Source organism: Corvus brachyrhynchos, unplaced genomic scaffold, assembly GCF_000691975.1.
Source record: "Corvus brachyrhynchos isolate BGI_N302 unplaced genomic scaffold, ASM69197v1 scaffold5, whole genome shotgun sequence".
NCBI lineage: Eukaryota > Metazoa > Chordata > Aves > Passeriformes > Corvidae > Corvus > Corvus brachyrhynchos.
Window position 1 is genome coordinate 8516483 of NW_008238321.1, and position 21274 is coordinate 8537756.

Sequence of the window (21274 nt, forward strand, 5' to 3'; positions counted from 1 at the left end):
CAGATGTAGCTGCTATGAAAACAAATGTTGAAGGACTATTTTCTCACAATGGTCCTCTATCAAGGGCGCTTCAGCGTTCACAAGTTACTGGATTAGCATAACAAGGGTGTCTTGAAGCAATGCTGATAAGAGCAGAGTGTTTCCTGCTAGAATTATGATTGAGCAACTTATAATTCTGCTGTCTTGCACTTTTTTCAATCCTGGGTTTAAACGGAAAGCTTTGGCTGCCTGAAGTGTCACCACTTCCTCTTCTGCATCTGTAACGTGCAGAAGGATTTGATGGTGTCCAAGTCTGCAGTGCACAGGCTGGGCATGGTGCTAGAAGAGGTCACTGGGAACTGTGGAGCATTGCAAAATATTTCCTCCCTTGTGTTTGGAAAGACTGTTTTTTCTAATATCCCAGATAAACTGTGTGTTCTCAAGTCCTGTGTGGTTTGAGTGTTTTGTTGTTGCTGGTGGTTTTTTATTTAGATTCTTTTTGCAACATGCTGGTGTTTAGATATACTCGAAGAGCCCAGGAGAAAACTTAGGTTGTCACTTTCCTTACAAGTTGAAGGAGAGTTTTGAAATTGTTTTTAAAACCCCCAAACAATCAAACCCAAACATCTTTATGTTGTAGAAATCCATGCAAACAAATTGACTTTAGGTTTGTCTGTGTGTACACTGAAACCCCAGGAAATCCCATAGCTATATGGAGCCCAAACTTTGCTGCAAGGTTTGTACTTGTGATCTGAATCTTTGAAAAATGGGTCTGTTTCTCTACAGAGTTGCAAATCTCTTTTTAAACATTATGGAGAGGGAGATTCTGACCAGAGCTTTCTGTCGTTGTCTGTAACTGTGTGCTCAAAGTCTCCTTTACTTTTTAATGACATTGAAGACTCTTTTTTGGTCCTGATTTCCCATGGAATGGCACTGCTGTACCAGTGCTGCAGTGCCAAGACCTGTGTGTGTTGGTGAAACTACATCCAGTACCCATTTGGAATAAATACATTTATATTGCTTGTTGAACAACAAAGAAATGGATAGTGCTGCATTCCAACATACTGAGCACGATTTAAAATTAGATTTGGGCTGTGAACATGGATGTTTGTTTATGATAGGCACCTACAGGCGAGACGTCAGCAGAGAAATAGTGCAAAATTGTGGTTTCAACACTGACTCTTTGTGTCAATGGCACCTAAATCTGAGGTCCTGCATGGAGGAATTCTAATATTGATGTGACTCTTCTGTCTCTAATAAAATTCACAGCTTTAGACCTTTTAATCACAGCTGTGTGAAGTGGAAGTTTGTGGTTCGTGAGGTCCAGCAGGTGGGTGGCTGGAACACTTTGCACTCTGGGGCTGCTCAGTAATTAAATCAAGGAACTGACCAGGCTGGAAACCGGTTTTAACACCAGCTCAGAGGCAGGTCTGATTCCAGTTATAGTGTAACTAGGCCTGGTATGCACAGGAGCCCCCCTGCTAGCCAGAGGCCAGGGTGTTTGAACAGCTGCCCAGTGAACCAGAGTGGGCATCTGATCTACGCATGAAACACTGGATATTCATGGCAGATGAATTGTTATAACCCTGGCCTGGCATAAACCTGGCATAGAAACAAAGTCCCTGTGCCTTCATAGTGCTTCAGCACTAAGAGTTGGGTGGAAAAGTGTGGGGCATGACAGGCTTTGTGCTGAATCTCCCTTTTGGAATATCCTGAGTGCTGAATCAAGAAGCATAAATAAGGAACAAAATAAAAGGTTGCTGGCTGACTTCAGTCTTCATGTGACCCCATAGGCTTTAATAAACCATAGCTTTTTTCAACCCATCATGGAAAAAACACACTTCTGGTTTTGGCTTTTAGATGAGCTGTTTCCTGCCCTTTATGGCTTCCTTCTGGTTTGGATTCAGAAACAACGCTGAGAGCAAATAGAACAACCCACTGGGCTGCTGGTGACAGGGGTCTGTAATGGCATTTTATTTCTGGTTAATTTGTGACCTGCACTATTGTAGCTGAGCAGGCAATATTCCTCTTAAAGTGCTAACATCAACCATCCTTTTCAGAGCTTCTTCTCTTTTTGTTTCTCTCTGCCCTTAAGACCATGCTCTCCATCACTTTAACAGTCTTGAGCTGTTCTTGTTGCCACGTGAGCAGGCGATCAATTTTTCCTTTCTACAGCAGTAGATTATCTGTGATGTGATGCTCTCATTGGGTGGTCTGTGTGCATCTGCTCCTCACCAATGTGCATGAAAGCTTTGGATGTGAAATGGGATGTGGCCATTCTGTGTGAGAGTGGCTGAGGTGGGGCTGTAATGCCACTTCACAGCTGGACAAGCAGTGGCACAGATGACTCCTTTCACTAGAGCCCTGGAGCTCAGCTGGTGTCTGTAACGTAGCTCCAGTCCCCACCTTCCCTGCAAGCTTCCCTCTTGCAAATCTGTCTGCATTTTGAAGCCCTCTTCAGAGCTGTACCTCTTTAGAAGAGTAATGAGGTTGAAAGCGAGATACTGGGCTGTGCAACTCAGTTCAGGCCCATCCATTTGTCAGGGAAATGGTTTTCCAGTGCTGCATTCCGGTAGGAAGTGTCAACCCTGATAAATAGGCTTGAGCTTCCTTACTTCTTCATTTTCCCTAGAGCTTAGTTTCTAGAAAGACATGTTGTTATGTAAAATATTGGAGATAGTCACCAGGGACCAGCCTGGAGTGGAGACAGGGTAGAAATATTTTAATTTTGCAGCTGGCTGGATAAACAGTTAAATGAACAAACACTTTCTTTTATTTTATAGAGACTTAAAAAAAAAAAAAGAAAGGAAGGGAACCAAGACTCATACACTGAAGTGTCTGGGAGGGAACATCCTTTCAGATGTTTGGTGTGTTGGAGATAAAGGCAGCCTCCCTTTAATCAGTGGCCTTTTTTCCAAGTGCTTTTTTAAAGCAGTGCAGCCAGTCAGTCTGGGTTTCTGGGTTTCTTATTTCTGGGCACTGGCTGAAATAGCTCTTCCTGCTGGAATCAAAGTCGGAAATGGCCTGAGCAACACATGCTGAACAAGAGGAAGAAGGGGAGTGGCTTGTTGGCTGGAAATTTGGTAGTTCTGTTTATCTGTTCAGTAGCTGAGAAATAATTACTTTTCAAGTATTCACAATTTGGCTACTGGGACCATTCATTGTCTTGTTATCCATGGAAGTATGATGATGGTAACAAGAGGTGTTCTCCTCATAAGATTTTAGTTGTAATAGAATTTGTGACTAATATTGTTATGAAACCATTTTTTTCATCAATACCACTTTCATTGAGAGAGTTGCCTTGAATCTGCATTGGATCTATTAGTCTGAACAAGGATTTTTACATGCTTGGTGGATAGAAGGAAGGCAGTCAGGTGACAGCCACACATGGGTTATGGCTGGACATGCTTTAACCCCAGTCACATTGGTTTGCAATGTCACACTGGTCATCTATGGTATTTAAGTGTTATCCAATCATTCCTGAGCTCCATTGATGGAATTTTAAATTAATTAACTTTAGAACCAAGCACCGCTTGAATAGTTTTTTTCATACAATATCAGCCTGCATTCAAAAGAGTTAAGAGTTTTATTTTCAAGATCATAAGTTATGTTGATGCTTTTGAATCTTTCAGTCTGCATTGAATAATTACAAAAGGGCTCATTCTCTTTAATTTTTGTGGGAGTAAATTTTTCCTAATGCCTATTTGCTGGGGAGTAGCCAAAGGATCTAAATCTTGACTATGGCTTAAATTTTGTTTTTTCAGTTGAGGGGAGGGAAGAAAAGGAAAAGGGTGTCTCCAGAGGGCAGACTGAAGTGACCAGCATGTCTTAAATGTGAATGATGAGGTCTTCCTTAATGCTTTGCCCTGGCAGTCTGGGTACTTTTATATTTGTTTTGGGATGGTCAGTATCTCCAGACTAGCAGTAATTCTCAAGGGTGGTGATGTTTTCCAGAGGGACAAACTTCAGTTGAAGAACAATTATAATAATGAAGCTTTGTGAATAGCTGTTCTTTTCTATACCTGAGAGAGCCACTTTTGTGCCTGGAGAAATCACTAAGGATTTGAGCAAAAAGGACTGAAGACTAAACCTAGCTTGTCTGGAGATCAAATGCTCCACTAGAGTCAGTATTAAAAATAGTTTGGGGAGCTAAAATGATCTTTGGTGCCTACAGCAATGAACTACATGAAATAATCCTGTTCAAGTCCTGGGACATCAGAGGCTTACTTTGAGCTGACCTCCCGTTAAAGGACTTGAAACGACAGCCCTTGCAATTCAGCCTGTCCAACTTGATTAGATTTTATCTGGAGTTTGATTGAATTTGTGAACAAGATTATGAAAAGCAACATGACTGTCAATGAGGTGAACAGTCTTTTGAGGGGAAATTCTCTAGTATCCCAGAGGGTAGTGCTTTTAAGTTCAGTTATGAATATTAGAATTCCTTGATTAAGTTAGTTGCAGGTTTTAATAAGGCATCCTTGCTGCTGTGCATCAGTTTAACACCAAATTTGTGTGGTGTTTGCTTCCATCTTAAGTATCCTGAAAGGGAAGGGTCTTCTTCCCATCTTAGCTGTTACCAAACTGGTCTTAGAGCCCCTGGGATCTTATTATTTTAGGGAAAAGCTTTGATCATCAAGCACAGCAGCAGAAATAGCCTTGCTTGTTAGTGTGGAGCTGTGTCCGCTGTGCTTCACTGCTCCAGCAGGTCAGATGGGAGATGATGACCTCTGGATAGTTCACCTAAACAACACATCTTGGTATTTGTGTAGTGGATATCAAAGTCAGTCTCACTTGAGGACATAGGGATTTGCAGCCTTTTTTTTGTAGGAGGAGAAGAAAATACAGGAAAACCTGGATATCTTCCCTCTGTGGATGGGGTAAATGACAGGTTTTGGAAGTAGCTGTGCTACCTACTGTTTCGTTTTCCTGGCTGTTCTAGTAAGAGAGGCATTGTCTCCAGCTCAGAGACCACACCAGTGATGTGGTGGGTGAGTGATTGCTTGAGCCCACGGAGAGCCACACTGCCCATCACTTTCCATGGTGGCTTTCTTGGTTTTTTTCTGTTGCTAAATGTTCAGCTGTGATGTTGGAGAAGAGAAAGAAAGAAAAGAGTCTGACACCTTCATATGTAGCGGCAGCTGTTAATGAGGGAAGTAGTACTTTGTCAAAACTGGGGAGATCTCACTTATTAAAACTATGCTTTTTACCTCTTTTTCTCTTGTTGAAGTAAAAGTAAGTTGATTCAGAAATAACAGTAATTTATAAGCTTAAGAACTGTGCCCATATGAATGATTACAGTCCTTTCTGGCTACTGCCAAGTAATAAAGAAATCTAATATTTAGCTGTCTGCTTATCAAATGTCTTTACAAGTAGTTTTGCTAAAAGCAACCAAGAGCAGATGTGACAGATTTTGAAATGAATTTGCACATAGTCCCTAAAAACTTCTAAATTGTTTTAGTACTGAGTAGACTGGCAGGATCTACTCCCCTCTGACAAGAAGGTGTGTGAAGGTGCTTTATTTCTTGGAGCTTTTCCCTCTTTGAAACAACCATAGCAGCAATGGGTGTGGGTATGTTTGTGTGCAGGAAATCTGTGGGTTTTGTCTTTAAGATATTAAATCTGCTCTTCGTTCTATCCCCAACAGAGCTGGCAGCATGGATTGCTTCAGGGCCTCCCGTTTCAGTGCAGAGTTGGGTCGTCAGGAGCCAAGCTTATCTATTTGACTTCATGCTAGTGCTTCTCATCTGCCTCAGTGCTGTTTGATCAGCTGAGGGGCAGGCAATTCAGGGCAGGCAGTGACACAAAACACAGTTGTTTCTGCAGTGGTTTGGCTTTTGGTTTATAAATAGTGGGAAGCAGGTAGGTGTTCCTGGCTGCATAAACAACTGATGTAAGTACAGTTGTGTAATGGCAGAAAGGGAGAGGTGCTGCTGCTTTCCCCCTGCTACCTCAGTGAGTGGGGCAAGCTCAGAGTGAGCGCTGTGGGACTTCACTGTCTGAGAAGATGCACCTGATCAATAGTGACTGCTCAGAAGATGAGCTTCTCCTGCACATACTGGGAAATAGGGCAGAGGAGCTGATTCCATTATTGGCTCTGAGCGTTCCTGGAAGATAGTGACTTGGGGTCTGGATGGAGAGAATTTGAGACCTTTCTTGTGCTAGAGCCTGCAAATCATTGCATTCAGGTTCTGTGTCTTAGATTAATTTTTGCTTCGATCTAATGGGGATTTGGTTTCGGTCGTTGTGCAAGAGGGGAGCTGTAACAAGCTCTCCTGCTGTGAGCTGTGGTGTTCAGGCAGCAGAACTAGCTTTGCTCCTTTGCATCCATAGTTGGCTTCATGACCTGCTCTGTGGCTGTGGTGGTGGTGAGCCCAACAGCTGGATCAGTCGCTTTCCCACATGATGCCAGTTTCTGTACTCTCTCCTGCTTGTTCCACGAGAATTTTGATCTTCTGTTGTAAACTTTGGTGTGGTCTGGAACTCTGGGATTGGAGCCCTTTCATAGGGAAGCTGAGGCTGGGTAGCTTTCTCTGTAGAGACCACTTCCTCCCTCACTTTCCTAAATTAATGGAGTGAAACACCTACAGAGGCAGCACTTGTGCTGTGTAGTGCTGCCTTTGAGGAGCATTAATCCCTTCTGGGTGTCAGCACTTCTCTGAGCTGTGTCAGGCACAAGCACATCTGCACATCTCACCCCTTCCCCTCCACCTCCTCCTTATTTCTGCAGTTCTGCCTTCCCGCTTGTCAAGGAAAACCTGAGCTGTGGACGAAGATAGAGCAAGTTCTTGTTGTGATAACTTGGTGTGGCTGCTCATTTGTTTAACCAAGGTCCTGTCTCCTTTGGCTGTCTCCCTGAGTGACCTCGGCTGGGGACAGGCGATCAATACTGGGATGAGCTGGGCAGGATGAGCTGGAGCAGCGGCAGTGCTGGCCGGGCGGTGGGGATGCGGAGGAGGGGTTGAGCAGGGAGCGCTCATGCGAGCTGGCAGCCTCCCACCTCCCGGGCTCGTTGCTGTGCAGCTCTGGAAGGCAGCATCCAATGGGATGCAGGAGCATCCGTGCACTTGGGCTTGCCGAATAACTCCTGAGGTGCCTTGTTTTCAGTCTGAAGCGTGTAACTTCTCTATTGCTGCTTTTTCCCTTTCCCTCCCTTTCCTCTTCTCTCCCCTCCGCTGTCTCATTGTATTGTTTTGAGGAATAACATGCACGCTGTTGAGTCTCTCTCAGACTCTGATGGTGCTTGCTGTGTTTCTCACGCCCACAGAGTGACTGCCAGATGTGGGGGAGATCTGTCACCTCTTGGTGCTTGGTGACCGTATCAGGTGGCATGGGTCATGCAGCTGCAGGCAAACCCGAGCTCTGAAGGCTTGTGCTTTGCCCAGCCCTGTAACCAAGTGAAAGTAGCCCTAAAATGGGGTCATCAGCCATTTCAAATGCATGGACTCTCTTCCAGTTGTGTGCCAGCATAAATGCTGTGTAACTGCCTCATGGCTTGGGGGCCCCAGTGCAGGAGAAGTGCTGATGAGCTGGAGCATGTGTAGGGGAGGGCCACTGAGATGGTCAGAGCCTGACCTGCAAAGGGAGGCTGGGAGGCTTGGGACCCTTCAGCCTGGAGTGGAGAAGGAGAAATGACAGATCTGTGAGCAGCCTTTGCATAACTGAAGGAGGGACTTGGAGAAGGTGGTTCCAGGCTCTTCTCAGAGGTGCCCAGCTAAAGGACAAGCAACAACAACTTCAAGCTGAAATGGGAAATGGAATGTGGGTGCAGTCGCTTATGAGCTTTTTTCTTCATAGTGCTGGAGCAGGGGCTGAGGGAAGCTTTGGGAACTTGAGCGTTAGAGACACTCAAAACTTGCCTGGGCAAGACTCTGAGCAACCCCATCTATTAAAATAGCCCTCCTTTAAGCAGCAGGTTGCACTACAGTGACCTCCAGAGGTCTTTTCCAGCCTATTGTTTTCTACTATTGTATGGAATCTGTGGAATTGAGGTTTGTCTCTGAAATCTCAGTGACATGTTGACACAGCAGCAGTAACATGCTGACATAGTGGAGTGGATGCTATAAAGCTGGAGCTTTAAATGTGGACATTTAACATTTATGGGAATTAACTTTTCAGAACTCTGTGGTGCTTATTTTTGAGTTACTGGGAAAGGAGCTGAAATAACCATGAATGCTGCTTTCCGCCTTCTCCGTGGGGTGCTGAGTTAAGGCTGAATGGTGCTTTATTTTCCCAGGTACTCCCTCCTGCCCTGTTAGTGTGATCTCTATTTTAAAAGTATGCCTTACATTCATGTATTGTCCATACAGTCCTTTCAGAGGAGTCAAGGCTAACATTAAAGACACAGTCATTCTTATTTTCTCTTTATTAAAGTCCAGTAGTGTGCAAGTGGGTTACAATCTAACTGTAATGAAAAGCTAATCACCAGCCTTCTTCACCCTCTGGGATCCCAGGAGGTTACTGGAACAGCACACTGCCCCAGTTTCTCTTCCTCATGTGTGTGATGATTGCATTTTATAGTTTTGTTTGGTATTTTAAGCATGACTCTTGATAAGCTAGTTTGATAGTTGGCTGTTATGTCTAGGACCAGCATTTGACAGATGACTTCAGAGGGGGAAAGCAACTTAAGTAGCTTAATAGGATTTAGCTCTGTCTACACTGTCCTGCCAGAGCATGTTATAAACCACTTTAGTGGGATTCCTTCTTTAAATATAGCCATGACATAAGTGCAAGCAGAACCTCTAAGAGAATTCTGGCAACTTTCCTGAAAAATCAATCTCTGTGGTTCAGAAGAATTGCTGAATGAATGAATATCAGTGCAGGAACTCGAGGAATTCTACCAGCACTGATCTCATGAGCAGTATAAGAGGATCTCTGAAGGCAGGCTGTGTGTGTATTAAATTACCTATAAAATGCATTGATTTCTAGTGGATATGATGTGTACATCCTGGGAAAGCAAAGCAACTAATGAAAAATCCTATTAGGACACAGTGGGGCAAACACCTCCTCCTTTTAACTGATGTAACCTCTATTTACAGCCAAATAGCCCTGTGTCCTACGTATTCCCAAACTTGGTAGTAAAGGAAGCTAAAAGTGAGGTGTATTTGTCTTTAAACAGTTGATATAAACCAAGTACTTTACATTTTTTTAGGCCAGTGGTCCATGACAGCTTTCAGCTTTGCAGGCAAACCCTAAGAGAGTTAAACAGCTTTGAAACAGTTGAAAGGAGACAGATTCCCCTCTTCCCCCAACCCCGTGGGGAAATGAAGAAACTGCAAGAAGAGCTGCTCAGAACCAGAGCCAGAGAGTGAGATTGATGCCCTCCGTGAATATGTGTTGGGGCATCAGATTTGCCTTGTAACTGCAAGGGTTCTATTCTATAAGTGCATCTGCTGTTAGCTGAGCCCCTGTTCACTCAAGAGTGGCATTCAGGAGGTGAATTTAAAAAGCGTGTGCTCCCCTTTTATCAGGATGACTTTGGGGAGCATAAGCAGAGGGGTGAGGCAGTGACCACTCACCAGAATGCTGCTCTTGAGGGGGAGCTTGACCCTGGTTGCTGAGAGGACCATCTGCAGCTCTGCACTGCTGGTGGGGAGAGCTGCAAAGAAAACTCCCTACTCAGATTGCATTTCCCTTCAGGGGTAGCAGCCTGAGAAGGCCCTAATCCCTTCTCACATTTGGCGAGGAGCCTGCAGTTGGCCTTTCTTAGCTCCCTAGCCTTCCTTGCACAGGCTGAGGAGAAGTGGTTAATGACGCTCCCAGTGTTGTCAGTGGTGCAGAAACACGGGCTCCAGCTGTGACTGTGGTGGGTCTTGGCTAGCTTGGATAGTTTTTTTGATCTGCTTCCTCCATTAGTCCCTCTATGGTATTTTTTTTTCATGGGTTTGAAGGTTCTCAATAGTGAATATTGGTAGTCTTTGTCCCAGAGGGGTTTTTGAGAGCTTTTTTTCTTCTTTAAAGAAAGAAAAGGAGAAAAGGCAACTCAACCCCAAAATAAAACTAAGGAAGACTTGATATGGAAATGTTTCCTGCACATGAAGGAGCCTCTTTTATGGGAAGGAAAGGTACAGTTTTAAGTTGAAGGAAGAGATTTCCTCCCTTTCTTTCCCCTGTTGTTTTTTGTATTTTTTTTTAATTATTTCTTTTTTTAAACTCTGACTGCAGTAGTCTTGAAAGAGGCAGTTTGGAGTGAATTTATGGTGAGAAGCATGGCACTTGTTTGTCTCTGGCAGTTAAATGGCACGTTTGCATTGTTTGTGCAAGGAGGTCAGTGCAGGTCCACAGTCAATAGATGGGTCAGAGGTCTCTGTTCTCCCTTCCCCAACTTATAGAAGCTGTCCCTATGGGATATTGCCCCTTCCCAGCTCTTCATGGCCTCTCCACATGACCGACATACTGCATTAAAGCTGGCTTCAAATACAAATTATTTTAAGGAAGATGTCATGTGGGCTGCTGGCTGTTGCACAGTGGGCTGTGACTTTCTGAAGATGTAGGGCAGTGTGCCTTTGATTTTGTTCTTTATCCCCTCCCAGAGGTCAGTCCTCGGGGCAGCCAGACCAGTGTCATTTGCTAATATAATCAGGAGTGCTGCTTCTCTCACCCTGTAGTAGGCTTACGGTGTATTACAAACTGCACTAGGATTTTGCTGTGTAAACAGCCTTTTGACCTGCTTCACTTGTGTAGACAAATGCCAGTGAAGCTGGGTAGGGTAAATATTATGGAAACTCAGTGCTCTGGTGTTTTCCTGTTGGTTATTTTCATGTTGTTCCAAAACGTCTTACTCCTTGTTCTGAAGATTGGGCTGTTTGCAACCTGAAGTCAAACTGGATGTGGATCTCCCTGTCAAAGACACCTGAGTACACCAAAATGATCCATTGCCACCACTGACACATAAATGCAGAAGCCCAATTATTGCTACTTACCTTCCTGTCTATTCAGTGCTAATAAAAGCAGTTTATGAAGCCATTTGCAGTGGGTTTGTAATCTTGGCTAGAAAATATCTCTTTTCCTTCTAATTAATTTTAATTTTTTTTTTTTTTTAAACTCGGGTGCCTCCAAATGCTGAAGTGTGTGCTAAAGCTTCTCACTTAGACATTTTCCTAATAGCTGCAGTTTAGAAAAAGACCTCTTCATTGTGCTAATGATATGGAACAAGTTGTACACATTAAAAAAAGGCAACATTAAGTTGCCTTTCAAGTCTAACATTAGTAACAATTTGATGTTAAGAGTTTCCATTCCAATTTGGGTTCTTTCTGTTATTCTGTATAACTTTTGTGGTTCAGTGCAGCAAATGTTATGCTCAAGTTTATAGCATGCAGCTGTAGTTGCTCAGTGCCAAAACTCTCAAGACATAAATGGGATTAAAATGGTGCCTGAAGACAAACCAGCAAGTTCAAAATAATGCAAAATAATGGCAGAAGGGAGCAGAACCACGTTATCTACAGCAGTCATGCTCATGGAAACACTGCCATCCCTGTGATGGGATGGGCTAGCCCTGTTGATGGGTTGGGGAAAGTTTCCACGACTGGGACAAGTATTTGTTTTCTGTTCCACTTTGGGGTGGCTCTGCTCATTTCTGTGCTCTTTCCTCTCCTTCCCCAGTGCCTTGTTTATCCTCCCCCCAACAGAAATAGCAAAATACTGGTGACTGGTGTGTGCAGCTTGCAGTGACCTCCCCGCCAGGACATCAGAGCTGAGGATTGGGCTCAGTGTCTTCAAACTCCATAGTGGCTGATCAGTTCAGATTTGGTTGGCTGGTTTAAGAAGAGATGATTAAGAAGATCAAGAAGTTGCTGTGAGCCTAAATACTGCATTTAATCTGAACTGGTGCCATGTCTGCTGCAAAGGACAGGGTTCTGCAGAAGAACAGGAGACTTGTAGATGGTGCTTCCTCTACTGGAAGGCCCAATCTTTGTGGGGAATTCTTAAAATTCACAGGAGTGGGATGAACACTTGGGTTTGAAACCCAAATCTAATAAGGAACAGCAATATCTGAAGAACAGCTAACGTGGAGTAAAGCACAGACTCTGTACAGCTGGGGTCTTGGAAGAAAATCCTTGAGGCTGCTCTGTGCCAGAGCATGAATGGCCATCATAGATTAAAAAAAGCAGTGTCCCAGCACTTGGCTTGATAGAGTGTAAGGACAGGCACTTAGGAGAGATCATGTTTTTCCCCTCTAAATGAAGTGTATTGTCTCTGAGAGTGCATGTTGTAGGAGGGGGAAGGGAAAAAGGATGGAAATTGGATTAAATCACTGGGCTTCAGGCCTAAGTGTTTCCTGCTTTTTTTTTTTTTTTTTTTTTCTTTTCTAAAACACAGCAGTGCTGCCTCACTCACTAGCTGGGCTCTGCAAGTGTGCCCAGGTCCCTGCCTGCAGGCAGTACCACATCTTGCCTTCAGGGAGTTCGAGGCTTGCATGAGCATAGCTGAGCTCCTGCTGGAGGGCTGGAGCTGGGGAATTGTCTTGGCATGGGAATTTATACAGCACTTGAGCACGAACCAGGTAATACAGGCAGTGCTTGCTTAGCCCTGAGTTGTAGAAGCATTAAATTCATGCTCCCTTTATAGCATAGGGTTTCTTTCCATTATACAGTTTGCTGGAAATTTTCCTTGTGAGGAGCCTGTGTCTTAAGACATTCATGGATTGATACAGTTTTCTAACCAAGGAAATCGAGTGGCTTCTAAAAGACCTCAAGTAGAGGAGCCGCTGTTGGGTGGGAATGTGTGAGCTAATCTGATGTGGGAATGGAATGTCTGGTGGAATTGTGTGGATCTGCCACGGGTGAGCTGGGCAAGCTGAGTGTGGATGTGAATGGTGCAGGATACCTGCCAAATTCCTCGAGCTACCCTTTTGGTGCCCTTCACCTCAATATCCCAAATAATTATCTGATTCTTGCCTTTTAACAAAGTTAACTAATGGCTGTAACTTCTTCCAGCTGGGAATGCTAGGAAGAAATAACTTTCTAAAGCTGAAGGCCTGTTCCCATGAGGATTCCTTACATATTTTGCTGGTCTGGGATTTGGGGCAAAGACCTGCATGAACACCGATGCATCCGTGGTGGTGGGGTTTTTTTAGAGTCCTGCAAGGGAATTTGCAGAATCCCCAGAAAGGAAATCGGCCTTTTCAGTGAGAATGCTCATTTGACAAGCTGCCAGTTCTGAGCTAAGCCTCATTTAATAAAGATTTAGTCTGTGGGGACCTGTCAGTGGAAACTGAATTTGGTGAGAGTGTCTCATTCTTTTCATTGCTGTAGTGCACAGAGGCTTTCAGCCAGCATTATGGAGAAACTAGGGATAAGAACATCCAATTTAGAGGACCCCCTTACCTCTGGGAATGTTTCCTTGCTGTGTAAGATGGAGATTGCTGAGTTGGTAACAACTCAGGGAATAAGTGGATTGTTATTTGACTTCAACCCAATAGGACTCCAGTGTTCACTGCTGATTAGCACAGCTTAGATCTGCATTCATGGGCAGGAGAAAATATCCAACCCAATTGTTAAGCAAATCCTTTCTACTCTGTGCTTTCCATCTCTCTTTGGTGTGTGATATGAGCTGCTCTGATGAATTCTAGCACCTGCCCACATGGAACCTGTGGAAGTTGAGGTGTGCAGACATACCTGAGCTATGTGCTATTCAACCACAGCTCTCAAAATCATGGCAGTGATTATATTGAGTTGATTGCTGCAATAAGCCAAGGATCAGCAAGTTGTGTCTTTTTGGCCTCTATTTTGCCATATTGTCCTGCAAATTGGACCAAATATAAAGGCAATATTGAAAGTCTTTAATTATGAAATAAGGGATCACAATGTTAGTATGGAGGAAATTGTGATGAATTTTTAATCAACCTAGCCTTGTTCTTAGTTTTGCTTACACTTGAGAAATTAATCTGAATTAACTGGAGGAATAAATTCAAAACAGGTTAGTTAAACCACTTTAAATGCACTAAAGTGAATTAAACTACACTGAATTAAGGCCGTTCTAGTTAAACTACATTAAAACCCTGTGTGAACACTCATTTGTAATTAAAGTGGCTTTAGTTCACAGCTTTAATACCAAGTAACTGTGTAATGCCCATGCCTATGTAGAGTGTTGAGGAAACTGGCCTGCTCATTTAACCAACTTGGTAAATGGAATTGAGTGATGGAGTCATGCTAGGAGAGGTTTTAGCTGCAGATCTGTTTTTATTCTAATCTGTCTTCTGTATTGTCTTAAGGTGTTTAAAAAAAAAAAACCAAACAGAAAAAAGCGTGACACAATCCTTGGCATTTCCTGCTTTCTGAAAAGGGAAGCCAATACCCAAAAAAAGCTGAAGGCAAAGTGTTGGCCTATATTGCTTGCTCCAGTGTGGACTTGCCCTAAATATATCTGTAATCTACTGCCTTCCCTTACCAGTGTGCTTTCTCTGGGAGATGTCTGTAGGAGATGAGACGGTGGAACCCGTTCTCTGTTTCCATGGTGCTCTTCCCTGTTGCAGATGGATCCCTCATGGAAGAGAATTCATCCCACTACCGTGGGAAAAGCCTCTTCCACAGCACATTTCCTGCCCAGCCTTGCTCCTCCACAGTGCTGAGCACAGTAATTGGCCTGGGAAGGCCTGTCCCCCGTGAGGAGATAGGGATGGTTTAGTGCTGACATCAGCAGTGGTTTCTGCATCCTCCCCCCACATCACATTGGCCAATACAGGGTTGGCTGTGTTCCCTACCCTTCTGTAGGGGCTGTGGGATAAGTGACATCCTGAGACACTCAAGCATCTCAACAAACGCCTGGTACAGCATTTTTTAAGTACTGAAAATCAAGTCTCTGAACACACAGCATGTTCAGAGCAAGTTGATGAGGAGGTCAGAGTGTTCCTTGTATTGCCAGCATTAAAAAAAAAAATCAGTTAGTTTAGTAGGAGATAGCTGCTTATCATGTGTGAGTACAGAAGCTTTTTAGAGAGATGTCCTGAAGTCTGGAAGAAAAAAAAAAAAAAAAAAGAAAGTGGTGTAGGAAGTAGTGTAGGCATGACACTATCCCACAGCAGTTTCTTTTCTTGCTAAGATGATTTCCGTCCTTCATGGAATAAATAGAGATGAGGGCTCCTTTGGCAGCAGCCCAAGTTGCTTCATTTGTTCTTCTGGGTGAACGTTTTTCTCTTCCCACACTCCTTTAACCTCTTCTCTCTGTTTTATTATCACTGTCTCAAGTCGCTGCATGGAAATACAGAAAGAATACTAGCTGCAGATTCAATGGGGAGCTTTCTTTTGGCAAAAGCTAGCTTTAAGGTAAACTGTTCTCAATCTGGCAATGATTAAGACAGCTGTGTTCTTGAGGTGCTCAAAAGCTGTAGCTCTTTCGTTCTGTGGGCTGAAATGATGAAGTTTTAAGATGAAATACCTTTCAAATCATTGATGGAAGATTAAAAGTGAAACTGCAGTGCTTCTCAGGAACCACCTGAAGGCTTTGGCTTTGCTCTCAAGTTTCTTAAGAAGTTTTAGTAGAGTTTCTAACTAGTAGTAAAATAGCAATTGTCTATTCCATGTGAAGAGGTTCTCACTATTCCCTACTGCTCTTAGTGCAGTCAAGGTTTAAAGAATGTGGTAATTGGAAGTTGGATAAATTGAGATTGGTAAAACTTGTACTTGAACACCTGGATTGTTTTGAGCCCTTGTGTATTCAGCATTAACTTCTTAAACCTAGTCTGCTGCCAGCTCTTTTTGTGCCAAATAATCTTCATGGCAGAGGGGACATGGTGGTGTGAAGAAAGGTCCCTAAGCCAATACTCTTCTGTAAAGTCAGGTGATGAGCAAACAACATTTATTGCAGTGGTATAAACCTTGACATTTAACATTAATGCAACGCAGAGTTTACCTCCTGCACTGTGGTGCCTTGTGGCTTTATTTAGGCTTTCCCCCTTTCTAAGGAAATAAATACATCTTGTGTATCCCTTTTCTTATGCTCTTATGTAGATCTCTTTTCTTTGTGACTTCATCTGTTGGATGGGATGAAGTATCCTCCTGTAAGTGCAGTTTCAGCAGCTAAAATTACCCTTCCAGGAGCACAGTCCATAGATACATTCAGGTAACTAGGGGTGTGGATCACCCTTTGGAACTTGCAAGCTGAAAGCAGCTGTTTCACATGGGGATTTTTCATCTAGCAGACAAGGCTGTATCTTGGTTTATTTGATCCCCAGTGACATAAGGCAGGGTCTTGGAGAGCAGGGATTGAGCAAACTGAAGGCTCATCTCCCTATAAGTCCTTAGGAATGATATCAACACCATACCACGTGGAAGAGCTGACCAGCCCCTGGGTAGCTTTGTGGGGAATGTTTTTGCTGTGCTCTTTGTTTCCCCTTTCTGTACATGAGGATCTAGATGTTTTCTGCCCCTTTTTTGGCATCTTACTCCCATGGAGCTGGTAAGTACCACGAATCCCAGCAACCACGCTGGAGCTGAGAGAGGCTGTTAACACTGCAGCACCATCCCTGCTCAACACCAAGTGCTTTCAGGTCCTGTGGTTACTTCCCTGTGTGCAGCTTTTATTGAGTGCTTTCAGGTCCTGTGGTGCCTTTCCAGGCTCGCAGTGCTCCTGTGGTTACTTCCCTGTGTGCAGCTTTTATTTTGAAAGTGCTTCCTGACACTGTAGCTTCGTCTCCTGCCAGTCTGGCAGATATCACTTGGATTTACTCTCGTTTTCAGGGACTGCTCTGTCTCTACTTCTGCCATTAGTGTCAGTGCAGTGGTAAAATGCTGTTCCTCCAAGTTGTCTCCATTTTCCTGTAAGGGCAGTTCATGCATCATTTGCTATAAAGGTTCTGATAGCTCAGCAAATGTTCAAAGACGAATTGATGCTCTTTTGTGGCAAAAGGCCCAGTGCATAATTTTACATTTACTTGGGATAATGTGGCCTTGGATAACCGAGTCCCAGATTTACTGTTGCAGGATAGAATGTCTAAGGGTTTATCCAGCCTCAACCCCCCTATTTTAAATACTGTAGTTTAATCCTGACAAGCAGGCAGAGGACTATCTTTGGCTGTGACCAGGCTTTCACTGCCAGCTAGTCCCTGGGTCCTAAACTCACTCATCAGTCAGAAAGATTAATAACTGCTCTGCTGGATGATTTCACTTGTTGTCATGGCACATATCCACTAATGGAAAACAAATATTCTCTGGAAAATGAAATGCAGATTGTGGTATAGTGGCCAGATAAGTCCTTTTGGGCAGATGCAAATTTAAAGCATGTATTAGGTGTCCCTTCAAAGCCAGGACTTCAAGTTGCTTGCTGGTTGGCAATCTAATATTCATTTTTCTTTTTTTTTTTTTTTTTTTTTTTTTTTTAAGTGTTTCCTTTCAATGGGGGTGGTTCTCCTACATCTGGAGCTGCAGTGTGCATTTTTTGCTGATAAAAGATTTGCTGGGAGGATGTTTTCAGCTGAGTTTGTCTTTCCAGCAGTAATGCCTTTTAGCATGTGCAGGAGGGTTGAGGGTGTGAAGAAAGAAGTGCAGGCGAGCAGGGCAGGAAAGCTTTGCCTTACAGCAGCCTGACATGTATAAAAAATAAAGAGTATCCCTGAGGAGCTTTGGTATGCCAAATGTGTTAGTTGAATTAGCATTGAGTGTTCATGCATGGCAAGGCTTCAGAAGTGGGGGAATGTGGGGCTCCAAGCGCAGCTTCCCTCTCAGAGGCCCCTTTCTGCTCAGGAACTCAAGCAGCACTCACACCATCTGGAGAAAGCATGGGAGAGGGGGATTGGGCTTTTTCCCTTCCACCCCCACTCCTCGCTGGTAGAGATCCCAGAGTTCCCTTTGTACAACGGGACTGAGTTTCTGCTCTTTAGTTTGGGAAAGCAGCACCTGTGAGCTCCCCCCATCCCAGGGTGCTTAGTGGGCTTTGGGAGGGCTTCTAAAGGCTGGGAAAGCCAAGAGCAAGTGGCTACGTGGAGTATCTGTGCTGCAGCACTTGGGTTGAACTGGTGTGGACCTCGTTATGTATGGCTGACGTTTCTTGGCTGGGAAGGGCCTTGTGTGGCTTGTTTGAGGAAGTTATTGTTTCAATCAGGAGGAAGCATATAAATGTTCTTTAAGGAATTTCTGCATGGGGAGGAAAAGAGATACTGATTTGAAAACCCAGACCTTTGTTCTAGGTTAGCTGATACAGATCTGTGTCTGCATTCCCAATATTGGGGCAGCAGTAAGTAACTTGGAACCTTTCCAGATATTTAAAGAATTTCTAGTAAGTTGGCATTTGTCACCACTAGGAAGGATTTATCAAAAAAACCTGATGGATAAAATTGTATCCTTTTGCTTGATTCGTGCAGGTGGGAAAATGTGGCTAGAAATGGTGTTGGAATGGATTTATTTTTTAAAATTTTATTTAACAAAATTGGTTTGCATTTTTTGATTTTAACCAGGATTTTTTTGAATAAAAAGAGATTGAAAGGGAGTTAAACACTTACAACTTCCTTTTCCTCCAGGAACATGGCTAGAAATAGGTATAATTCACACTAACTCAGCTTGTGACTGCTTCAAGTGTGTCTGTAGCATTCACGTTTGTTGTACCTATATAAGTGGATGGTGTATGGAGGGGTTTAGCATTTATTCTGGGTCTACCTTGAACAGAAGCATTGCATGGAGATTAATTTTTTTAAAAATCAATCTCATGCATGTATAATAAATTCCACCCCCTTTCAAACCCACTCATGCACTTGGATTTCTAATGAATAAGCCTCTATATTTATTCATGAAGATTAAAAAACTGTACAGATAGAGGCAGCTGGCTGAACTATTTTTTTTATTATTTTTGTTCTCTAAATCTGCTGACCTGTGATCAGTAGTAAAGAGGAAACCCTCTGATTAACTTAGGCTGTTTGCAGGCTGGGACAGACAAAATGGCTCAGCTATTTACTGCTGAGCGACTGAATGTGGTTTCATTGAGTGGGACGGAGCAAGGGGGATGAAAAAAATCGCCTGTTTATATTTTAAAAATATGCCAAACCCACAAAATGACTTGTTTTCAAGGTATGCCTTGCAGAGCCTTCAAACAGCCGGGCGCTGGCTGACCTCCCCTGCTGTGGGCAGCTGTGACACCCGTCTCTGTTCCCCGCAGGCCCTGCTGCTGTTGGGTGGCATCGCTCTCTCCTGCCTGGCTCTGGACCTGCTCTTCCTCCTGTTCTACTCCTTCTGGCTTTGCTGCCGCCACCGCAAGAGCGAGGAGCACCTCAATGCTGACTGCTGCTGCACGGCCTGGTGCGTCATCATCGCCACCCTCGTGTGCAGGTACGGCCCAGCCCAAGGGCATCGTCCCCGTTCTCTGGGGCACCCTGTCTCACGTCCTCACACTTCAAATGCTCTGTCTCTAGTTTGTGACTATTGGCAATAATGCCTCTTTCCATTTGATGTATGTATGTTTTGAAATATCTGTAATATATTTCCTTCCTTTCTACCACTTGCAGAGCTGCCTGGTGGTTTGAGCAGTGTGAAAAGGAATAGCTAATGTCCTGCTCTTTGATACTTCTCAAGTGATAAATCAAGGACCCTCTGTCCTTGGGAGCTTATTGCTTAAACAGGATGGATACAGCTGAAATATTTATCAGGTCTAAATGCAGATTTCTCAGAATCTGGTGTCCAAAAAGAATTACTGTGTGGGAGAGTAGATTAGGAAGAAAGAGACATAGATGATTCTTTTGGATTTGGAAGGATTGGTATTCGACTGGAGGGAGCATTCAGATTTTGTAGCCTGTGTAAGACACTGCTGCATTTTGTTATCTGTACTAATGTGCCATTTCCAAGGGCTGCTAATAATGGTGCCGGGGTCAGCAGTGTTTCCTGTTATGACTGAGCAATAGAAGCTTTTGGAGGTGAGGTGGAAAGAAGGATTGATGAAAAACAAGAAAAAAACCAGTAATTAGTGGAGAATGGGTGCAGGAGAATTTAAAAGGAGATCATTTCCTCAAAAGTGAATGATGGGGCATCTAAAAGCAGGGACAGGTTTGCAGACGTGCAAGCAAGGAAGGAGCCTTTGATCTTGTTTTGACTTGGGGAGAATGAGTACTCTGGATGTGTGCCCTATATTGAGCACTTTCCAATTTGTGTTTCTTTCCAATTCCAAGCATCATCTACTCTTGCCCAAGACTCCAGATGGTCTCAGCTGCTTTGTGGGTCTGGCAGGTCTGGGGGCAGTCCCCTAGTCAGAGAGGAGGGAGCAATGAGATGATGGTATCTGGCAGTGCCTTGTGGTTTACTTTTTGCGTTAGCCTGCCGATAGGTGGTGGGTGGGGTGTGTGATCCCTCGGGAGGTGAGGTGTTCCTTGAAGGCCAGGCTGGGCTGCTCGGGAGCCAGACTGTGCTGCTGATGCACTTGTGTATTTGCTCTTTCGAGGCACTCACTTAGGAGAACAGCAAAGCATTGAAGTGTTGGAACAAACAGTGCAGAGCAGACATTCTGTGGTGAGTTTAGCAGCTGGGGGTGGATTTGCCTGTAGAAGCAGGGGCTGAGGAGGAGACCTTGTGTACCAGCCAGTATTGCTGTGTTTGCAAAGAGCTCTTCCATGCTTTACTGATTGCAAGTAGGCAAACCACAGAACAACTTGCAAAGAAGAAATCTCAGCCTCATTCACCATTATTTTAGTGATCATAAGAGCTTCAACTGCATCCATTCCAATCCACTGAGAGAGCTGTGGTCCTAACCCTGTCTTACAGAAGCTCTGGCTGATGCTATTTATAGTTGTGCTGCTGCTACAGGCCCTTGTTGGCTATGGTTATGCAGCAAATGTGACCGAGGCAGCTGCTGCCTTGTGGTAGTTGTGTTTGGTTTTGATTGTAGAAAGGGTGGAAGGAGGTATTCTGCACTTCTCCAGAGCATGTGTGAGATAATTTAAAATTGGAAGGGCAGCATATAAATTCTGATAAACTTGATGTCAAACCCACAAGCTGGAAAGCTGCTTAGGCTTCCTCAAAATCTGAACCACTGGTTCTCATCCTTGGTGTACGCTTTGTTTCTGCAAGTGTTAAATGCAGAAAACTAAGGTTCATAACATAGGGTTCTATCTGAATCTACCGTGACATTGAATGACCATTTTTCTTGACTTTTTAAATTAGTTGTTTTATTTCCTCTCTGAAATCAGCATGCTTGAGCAAGAGCAGGTTGGTCCCATCGTGGTGAGGAAGGTGCTGTCCAAGTGCTGCTGCTCTCCTGCAGAGCAGAGGTTGATTTTCTGCCTCTCTACAGCAGCTGGGTGCCACAGTGCCCTCAAATCAGCGTTTCTTGGCACTCTGGGCTCAGTGTGTGCCTGGGAATGCAGATACAGCTCCTGACAAGCCAA

General features: G+C 43.9%; 1 protein-coding gene across 3 annotated transcripts in view; it reads left to right on the forward strand.

The window, feature by feature from the left end:
• The first annotated feature begins 18924 nt into the window (after positions 1-18924).
• The window catches only part of TTYH3 (tweety family member 3), a 37452-nt gene continuing 35102 nt past the window's right edge, over positions 18925-21274 (forward strand). For all 3 annotated transcript variants that reach the window (XM_017734108.1, XM_017734109.1, XM_017734107.1), the window contains exon 1: positions 18925-19229. In XM_017734108.1, the coding sequence (XP_017589597.1) occupies positions 18940-19229 (290 nt within the window). In that variant the 5' untranslated portion in view covers positions 18925-18939. The remainder of the gene's footprint in view (positions 19230-21274) is intronic.